The following is a 10,000-nucleotide window of genomic DNA, read 5'->3' on the forward strand; positions in this document are numbered from 1 at the left end:
ATGTTTGACGTGAAATCCAGCCTAGCCAGGAAAGGGTTATACACAAACATATTTGCCTCTTTAAAAAAATCACACAAGTTAATAATGACATTGTTACTGCCCTGTAAATAAAATGAATTTGTTAAGAACTTGACGGCTTTTACACATTAGCTTCTTTTTCAATTGGTCACTGTACAGTTTACCAGCATAGAAATACCTGACCTGAATATATTTCTCAGCTTTTGCTTTTAGTAGAAGAATCAAATGATTCTCAGTCCCCTCATGATCAAACATATGAGAATGAAATAATGTAGAAAAAACGGGTTTATTGACGAAAGACTTCATGATGCTTAGCAAAAGTTTATGGCAATCATATCGATTGAAGTAAAAATGATCTTGACCTACAGTTGCAACATATTTTCTGAAACCGATGAGTGAATCACCATAACTGCGGCCGTAACGAAGGAATGTTTTGGTCTACCCAATATGGCGGAATCGGCCAACGGTTGGCTTCAGTATTATGACGTCACCCCCCTTCCATCGATTTTTATTCCATATCCATCCATACTCTTTTACGTCCCGTCAATCTTAGAATTAAAAAAAAAAATCCGCCAACATGGCAACACTGTAGCTAAATTAGCCCTGGCCACATGCCCTTACAGAGAGAACGTCATCATAGCATTGCGCATACGTCTCTCTTATCAACTGAGGAAATTTATCGTTTGGTTAATGAGATATCACTTTAAAAATGTTGTTATATACCTAATAGTTTTATAGGGAATGAGATTAGCGGAAGAGTAGCGTCCCTTGATTGGACGTCACCTTACAGAGAGAATGTCAATTTGGTTTTGAAGTGTCTCAAGCCGCTTTCACCGGAAGCGAGGACGAGAGACGCATGCGCACAACCAACATGACGTTCTCTCTCTAATAACTTTTCTGCCTGTGACGTCACAGACTATGGGTGAAGTCCAATCAAGGGACGCTACTCTTCCGCTAATCTCATTCCCTATAAAATACAATTATAACAAATAAACGTTTTTTAATGAAACGTTCACAGTGCATTAGTGATGCACCAGTTAATTCGTTTCTCATCGATCTGTTCGTCTGAGTTATCGAATCGTGAAGTCAGTGATTTCACGGAGGGTAATTTTAACATTGAAAACATTCCTTTTTATTTTTCATTCTTTGCAACACATCACTGTGAACTTTTCATCAAAATAAGTTTATTGGTTATATCTTTATTTTATAAAAGTATTTAATATAATAACATTTTGAAAAGTAATTTCTTTAATATAATTAGTGATATCTCATTAACCAAACCATATTTCCTCAGTTGATTCGAGAGACGCATGTGCAATGCTATGTTGGTGTTCTCTCTGTAAGGGCATGTGCCCAGGCCTATTCGTTGACAGGAATAGGCTTCAAGAGTTGTGACATCACTTCCCTTGTAATGACGCACAGTAACTTAGTAACTGGTTCTAAACTATCGGAACAATGGTGGACGCCCTTATGAAATATTTTTCCGACGAGCATAAAAGTGTATCCAGAGGAGAAAAACATTATAAATATGATCATGTTTTGACTTTTATACATTCTCATCACATGACATGTGAAAACTTTCTAGCCAGCATGAAGAATAAAAAGTACCGATTTTTTACCGGAGAAAGACACGCCCTTTGCTGTGGTATCTTACATGGTATTGGTGTACGAAAAGACTTAATATTACCAAGTTTTGGAAATGGTGGCTCTCTGAGAGAAAGTCAACTCTTGTTTTGAATGTCTCTCTGATAGTTGCATTTTAAAAATTTAAATTTATATAACTTATCGTCAATATCTATGTTGAATAATATTTTATCATGTAGAAAAATGATTGCAGTTTCTGAAACAACCAAAAAATTAAATTTGATCATTTTGACCATTTCCACTTTAAAACCGGTTTTCTTCGTTTTCCAAATCCCGACTTAATACCGCTTCGAGGCGTAAGGTCACATAAATGAGTACCTGGCCGTTAACCGCGGTGTCTTTGTCCGGTAGGGAGTGTAATATCGCGTAACAGGCGGCATGTCCCGTCCTACATGTGAAATGTTGCTGTTGACCAGGGACCCCTTGTAAAGCGCTTTGAGCACATTTAGTGAATATTGCGCTGTATAAAAGCTCAAAGCTCAATTTTAACGATACAAAGAACCACAAGACCGACAATACGCCAAGAGAACAAGAAATTGACATGGATGATGGATGTCAGAAAAGGCAACGACGAAAAAAGAATCGGCAGGAAAATATACATTGATCGGATCAGTTACAATGGTCTGACAATCACCTCCCTAGAAAAATGGAATATCTCATTTGTGTTATTTGTGTCAAATCTTTAAAGAATGATTTTCTTAAAATGAAGTTTGTGTTACATTAATGTTGATAAAATTTTGCTTTTATCATTCATTTTTCAATAAATTCAAAAAACAAAATAGCTAATGGGGCCTAATACGTATTTATATATCGTGTATCACGTGACAGTCCCAAACCTGCAACGATTAAAGATTAAGATTAAAGTAGTCTTTCAGAGCCATTCGACCCATAGAACCGGAGCTTATCCCGGTTTCTATAGCGTGAAACAGACAATAGCAATTGCTTGCTATCCTTTGGATAGGTCGCTCGTCTATCGCATTGTACTTTCGCCAAATCAAACAGACTCAGCTACCCAATCACTGCTGGGTGAACAGGGGGACCAGAAAAAAAAATTCGACTGCACCCGGGATCGATCTCGGTCCTTTGCGTGTTAAACGAGTGCTCTATCAACTGAACCTTCGGGACTTTGTTGTATCTACCACGAGTACGGTATCATTGCCAATGATTGTTGGGTGATAGTTTGGGTGCAATTTCACAATATCGACTATTTTCACTAGTGCCGGTTGTGATCTTTATCGGAAAGATCGTGCCGATAGTTATGGTTGTGTAACGATTGCTGTTAAAGACTCGTTAGTTTCAAATGAAATTAATACTCTTCAACAGTCGTAACGTCACTTCCTTCCTAATGACGGATGGTAACTTAGCAACACTGGCTCTAAACTATCGGAACAATGGTGGACACCCTTATGAAATATTTCACCGACGAGCATAAAAGCGTATCTAGAGGGAAAAAAAACCCCATAAATTTTATCATGGTTTGACTTTTACACATTCTGATCACAAGGCATATGAAAAGTTCTAGCCAGCATGAAGAATAAAAAGTAATTATTTTCCTTGTTTAGAACCAAGATGACCGCCGTTGCCGGGCGGCTTGACGTCAGACTACTGAATCCAATTGATAATATGGAATTCCAAAGCGAGCGTTTGGCTGTACAAATTAATGTTACAGAAATCACCCATTAGTCATCGCATCATTTTTCAGACCAACTTGTCGTGATAAGGAATATACTTCTCTTTTGTGTAAATGATAATATAAAGAAACTTGAGCTCGCATTTAGAAATTCGGCGATTTGGTTAGGACGTGATGCTAACTTACCTGCAGTGGCGTGGGGCCATTGGATGGAATAGTGCCAGGCACCACACCAATCTTTTAAAAAAACATTAACATCATAATTTAATTAAATATAAAACAGAAATTTTAACTCCACTGTCTTTCGCCAACCCGCCAACAACATACTTACTTTTTAGTCTCCACTCTATTCAAGATTCCGAATCACGCACTGCGCCGACTCGTGTGTTGGTGACATCACTGCGCGAATTAGTGACGGAATCAACACCGTGGTGCAAAGCAATCCAAGCTCTATCCTTTAGTATCGCTACAGATGATTGAGCAAGAAACTAGGTCGAATTATACTATCCTCAAATAGCTGAAAACCAGCCAGACTTGTGCCAGGATCTGAGAGCTCCACCGTTGGACTGGAGGGGTGCGCCAATGTTGCACCATTTACGTCATAATAAGGGTAACTTCGGCATTAAGTGTCAAAAACACTGATCATTGTCAAGTTTATTTCTAAGTAGCAAAGAAAAACAACATAAAACTTTAAAATATGATATATCAACCCCCCCCCCCCCCAACCTCTTATTCACGATTATTGAATAAAGTAATTCTTTGCAACGAAGCATTGTGGACGAATTTACCAACATTTTTCTTGCTTGTAGTGCCGAGTTGATGGTTACGTGTGTATGAGTGTTTATTTGTGTGTGTGTGTGTGTATGTGTGTGTTTGTGCGTGTGTATTTGTGTCAGTCAGAGAAAGAAAGCGAAGATTGTCAACATTTATACTTTGGTGTGTTTTTTTTTTTATTTCTTAAGTACTTAAGTGGAGTGATTTTTTCTTTGTGGTGCTTTAAGATCTGAATCTACCTTTTATTTGTGCAATCATTAATCGTATTCCACTGATTTCCATTATTTGAGATATACTTTGAAGTTTTGTTTTTGTTAAACATTGAATTGCAATGAATCAAGTTGACTCTTTGCTTCACCGACCGTTTGGGAGATTGACACTAGAGGACAAACTTAGAAATAAAAAGACTAGTTCCTCGCCAACCAACTGATTTTGAATTAACACAGGTGTGGAAATTTCGAAAACGCTCTTTTTCAGTGACATGGTATGACATGGTAGACATGAATGGCTCACAGTTAGTTTAGAAAAAAAAACGTTTCTTTTGTTTTTATTGTCTACTTTTTACAGATACAACAAACACTGACAAATCATGGACATCTATAGGCTATAGTGACCTTAACAACTTCCATCGTATTTCTTGACCTCCTGAACGTTGTTTTAGCACCCTTAAAAGAGTGAAAATTTTCTTGCGAAATTCAATGAAACAGGAGCGGTTAAATTCGTTAATGATTCTGTCAATTCACAAAGCTGAAATAGATGCCATTCTAGATTTCAATAAACAAATTTTAAAAAGATTTGCAGATTCTGTATACAAGTACTAAAAGTAAGTAATTTCTGTCATAGGTTTCTTTTCTCTTTTGATTTACATTTATCACATATTGATTGCACTATCTACCAAATCCAATCCTTTAAATGGTGGACAAAGAATAATTACAAAGACCTTTTCACACGGGACTTGTATCTCAGTGTTGTGGCTTGTTGTTTTCATGAATTATTTGTTTTTGTGAGTTTTGTCCACTCGTAGAAACAATCGACCCTCCCCCCACCCTTCCAAAAAGAGAGTTTTCAACATGTGCTCTCTCCTTTTAATTGTGTTCACTGTTTTAGAATTGTTTTTCTTCTTCTAATCACGTCACCACCATATACCGTCAATAACGCCACTCCGCTGCTTACCTGATATAAACTAGAAAACCAATCTGGTCATTGGGGATAGACACCCCGTTGAACTGAACGAACTATTTCTAGACGTGAAATCAGAACTTGGGTATAGTCACTGGCGGTCGGTCTTTTGAGTGAAGTTGTTTTGTGCCGCCCTATATTTTTCAAATTTAGCAGATACTGCTTTTCGTCTCAGTTTTTGCATATGCTGCTTTTCGTTAACACTCGCGCATCTCTCCTCGAGCCGTGATAGATACATACTATACGAAGGTTGTGCATCATCACAGACGGCTCTATTTTTCTTGTTGCCCCACGCGATGCGAGATGACGTGCGACAATGAGCTGAGGGTGGGGTATGGGGGCTACCATGAGCCAAAAAGTCAACAGGCCGCCCAAGTATTTTATCGATGGCGTCGCGCGCAAACCGTCTAAGTCCGCGATCGGTATGAAATCGTTTTATTGGCTTAATTCATTCTATACCCTACGATACACCATGTCTATTAATATCTAAGAAAACACAGAACTCTAAATTGGCGAATTTGACATGTGATCAAACCGTACAAGTCCATTGGGTCTTTAAATTGCCGGTCTCAAAACGTCTATCTCCGTTGTGATTCCTTCTTGAATGTTTCAACGTCAGGTGATTGGTCTCAGTTACAACAATGCCTTTTCCTCAACTTGATGAGTTTTTAAAAAAAATCTAAGCCAATAGCATCATTGTTTAAATCATAGACTGGCTCGTGTATTTATTTGATCTTTTTAATAATTTATCATTTATCATAACATCGTACTCTCATTTCTTGATATTGATATTGAGAGGTATACTTCAAATGTAATGTTACACTGTTGGCATAATGAAATACACCCAAGAAAAAAAAAAGATTCTTAAAATTCTCTAAAAGTTATTAAAATACATGGACTGATATTGCTCAAATAGCTTTTGTTCTCTGTCATTATTGAAGATAATTAGCTCACTTGTTTTGTTTTACTTCTGTCAACTGCTTAACGTCATGCTGCCTTACAGCCGTGGTAAACGAATGCTTCAACTCGGTTTAGAGACTCAGAAGCAAGCCAAAAGACGAAAGCTTCTTGAATCACCTGATGTGCAATTGCACAGAGAAACCCTTGAGCCTTTTCAGGACATTCTGATTCTATCTGTCTCGGAATTGATTGATGTACAATCTGACATGGATATTTAGTTTAGTATTGATGAAGAAATGTTTTACTTTTGTAATATTAGTAGTGGTGAGATGGAGAGTGAAAGCGGTAAAGAAGGTGATGAGATGGACAGTGAGAGGATCAGAAATGATGAGGTGGAGAGAGACAGGGGAAAAGATGATGAGGTGTACAACAGTAACAGTGGTAGGGCAGCTGGAGGTAGGGTGGAAGATAATGAGGTGGACAATGACCGTATTAGGTTGGAAGGTTAAGAGGTGAAAAGTGACCATGGTAGGGTGGAAAGTGAAGATGTGGACAGTGGGGAATACGATGAGGTGGATAGAGTAGGATGGAAGGGGATGAAGTGTGAGGGAACCAAAAGTAGAAAAATCTCGAAGAAATATTTGAACAAACGCTTACCGGAGCAAGGCAAGGCTTATGTTGGCAGAAGATTAGACAATGAGTCAAATAAATCTGTTCAATCTTGAAAATAGGCAGTCTCAATGGGGGGTCGATGCTCGTGTAAAGCACAGTATCACCAATGCAAGAAGATAAATGACGAAGACCGAAGCAAGATATTTAATGAGGTGTGGCAGTGGATGAGTTGGGATGAGAGGAATGTGTACAGCGTGTGCTACTTGTTCCTGCACTGAAAGCTTCTGCACTGTATACTAAACTAAACTGCAGGTGCATAATTAGTACTCAATTTATAATTTAGGGACTGGTGACTGTCTTTCCTGTCTCTGGAACGAGACAGTGGGGCATTCACTGCTAATGAGTTTGCGACATGTTTATATGAGTTTCACGAATAAAAAAGATCATTTTGATACAGTGACCGTGATCTCTGATGATCCCACTTATCAAAACTGTAACCGTGTGTTAGCCACGGCTCTGAGATTGTTTTGCATCAAATATGAAAAGATTTTGGTGTAAAAAATCTTGGAACGGGGTTACATGCAGATGAGGTGGATAGCGTACATGCGACAGTTGAAAGACAACAGAAGAATGCTCACGTCTATTCACCTCTTGATTACGTGCAATTGATAAGGTCAGCAAGAAGGAAGCCACGTACCTATCAAGTTAAGTACTTGAAATTCCAATTCTTCAAATACTTTGAAACATTTGGCAAAGAAGAGATTATAAGTATTAACCCTGGAGCTGGGGAAAAAGTCACAGACGTTTGTGCCTAAAAATAGTGTCCTTTTGGGTCAATTCATTTTTAATTTAATTTTCCAGAGGATTGGGTAAATCTCAAATTAGGGCGTGGGGATCAACTCCCTTCCAGTAATAAATAGTTTTTTAATGAATATTTCAATTGTGAGTTATTATCTGTTACACAATTCACTTTAATAAATCAATCTGAAATGAATTTAAAGATATTTTGCAATTTTATATCAAGTGTTTCAAGGTCGGACACTACATGTTCCCATGCTAAATACTTCAACTGGGGTCTCCCGCTTGATCCCTTTCTTTTGGGTGTTCAAAAGGGGGAGGGGGGGGGGGGGGTTCGCAGCTTCTAAGGACAAGATCATTGTAAAACGTCTGTCTTTTACTTTCCACCGTCCAATAGAATAATTTCCTCAAGCACTTTCTTCTATTCTTTAAGCTTCCTGTGAATGTTAGACGGTACTTTTATAATCTACTGTGTCGACTGACTATTGATGTAGGGTTTGTGCAAATCGGATAAGTAAAACGATAATAAAACATTCCACTTATATAGTGATCATCCGCGAATACCCTAAGCGCTTCACGATTTACTCCCCCGGTTGAAAACAGACACAGAACACAATGGAAATAACACAACGTTAGTTAGGCGTCTTACAATTATTCGGACAAAGACGGAACTGTCCTTATTGCCAGGTACTCATTTACACCTATGTCGAATGGAGTAATATGTGTAACGTGCCTTAATTGAGGACACAACACCCAGCAAAGACAAACACAAATGGTAACCCATCTGTTCATTCAGCACGTCTGTGGAAGCTTGAACTTCATTTAAGACGAGACTCACTGACCACCGAGCTAGGTTCCACAATTCTAAAAAATTGCTTGATTCCCCACTGGTCACTTAGTTTTTTAAAGATATAAATCAAAAAACAAAAGCATTGCAAGTTGAAATAACCAGTCTTACAATGTCCATACGTATTGCAAGATGCAATAACCCACGCACAATCCATCCAAGTCCCATGCGAAGGACCACAACTCTCGTTCACAAACCGTCTTAGTCAACAACACATCAAACCGTCTAAGTCAGTGACACTTTGTCGACGTGCAAAACGTACAAGTCCGATAAATAATGAATGCACGACAAAAGAACCAAAATTATGGTATCAGTGATTGTATTAAGTCATAATTGGCTTGAATTAGCCTATTAAAATCTGAAATTGATATTTCATTTACTAATTAACGGTTTTTTCGCTCTCCTGAAAAACTACCTCTTCTGGACATAGACGGTTTGCGCGCGACGCCATCGTTATATAAAAGACTGTTTTCTTCTGTTTTAAAACTTCGGTTATCCCCCCCCCCCCCCCCCCCCCACAAACAACTGATACTCTTTACTGCTAAAATAACTAGTTCAGACCGGCATATTTAGTTTTGCACACCTTAAAGCCCCCCATAGACGCTGACATCCGCTGATAGCGGATGACCTATCGCTGTGACCCGATCCCTGCGTTTATCGCAGATGATTTTTGCCCACATACGGGGAGATATTTTTTTTGAGGCGATCGGCGATCAGGGGCGTGGCAGTATAAAAAAGTGGACAATTTTTTTCGGATTTTCGCTGTTTTCACGTCGGATTCGTGATCAGCGTCAAATTTACAATAGGTTTGATACTAAGAACTGTGTGTTTACTCCAAAAATTGGTGAAATTAGAAATAAATTTTAATTAATAGTGAGGCTATGTGGCCGACAGAACCGATCCCAGTTACTGTCTGTTATTCTATCTTTCGTCTTGCGCACAATAGTGATTACTTCTCACTAAATTATATCAATTAGACTGTTGAAGGAACGAAATTGACATCATTCCACTCTTTGTTATTGTATTAAGGCAGTCATTTTGGTAATTATTTCTCACTAAATTATATCAATCAGACTTTTAACGTTCAAGGTTACTCGTAGTTTTGTGTGACGGTACGTTATTTCCGACTGGTGGATGTTGTGAGCATTTTACCTAAACTCATAGCATCAATAACCGTCTAAGATATTCGCATCATATGTAGCAATAGCTATAATAATCTAACATGTCGAGGAGAGAGAGAGAGAGAGAGAGAGAAGAGAGAGAGAGAGAGAGAGAGAGAGAGAGAGAGGGAGAGAAAGAAAGAGAAAGAGAGAAAAATTTACTTGCGCTATATATACCGCTATATTCAATAAAGGTGCTCAAATCACTTTATAAGGGTCTTTGGCCAACATAAAAACATGTTAGACGGGACATGACTGTTAAGCGATATTGCAATTGTTTCCCGACAAAGACGACGCTGTAAACAGCGAGGTACTCATTTTAACAGTGAACAAGGTGAGAGAATGCGAGTAAAGAGCCTTTTCCAAGGACTCAATTATCCGCCACTCAGAGCGGGACTCGAATCCAATACCGTCCGATCCAAAGACGAGTGTCATTTC

At 38.5% G+C, this 10,000-nt stretch overlaps 2 protein-coding genes across 3 annotated transcripts in view; both read right to left on the reverse strand.

Annotated features, from left to right (window-relative positions):
• Window positions 1-3,698, reverse strand: part of LOC144963358 (uncharacterized) — a 58,150-nt gene extending 54,452 nt beyond the window's left edge. Inside the window, exon 1 of one of the 2 annotated variants that reach the window (XM_078897314.1) lies at window positions 3,624-3,698. Coding sequence is in view for 1 of the 2 variants with exons in the window: in XM_078897309.1 (XP_078753435.1) it covers window positions 3,479-3,498 (20 nt within the window). In the remaining variant the exon portion in view is untranslated. Of the gene's footprint in view, window positions 1-3,478 lie in introns of both variants that reach the window. The other variant, XM_078897309.1, reaches the window with a different exon arrangement.
• The window catches only part of LOC144963357 (uncharacterized), a 93,330-nt gene that overhangs the window by 51,127 nt on the left and 32,203 nt on the right, over window positions 1-10,000 (reverse strand). The gene's annotated exons all lie outside the window — the stretch shown is intronic.

The sequence above is a fragment of the Berghia stephanieae genome, chromosome 1 (assembly GCF_034508935.2).
Source record: "Berghia stephanieae isolate SIO BIC M18660-M18661 chromosome 1, UCSD_Bste_1.3, whole genome shotgun sequence".
Classification (NCBI taxonomy): domain Eukaryota; kingdom Metazoa; phylum Mollusca; class Gastropoda; order Nudibranchia; family Aeolidiidae; genus Berghia; species Berghia stephanieae.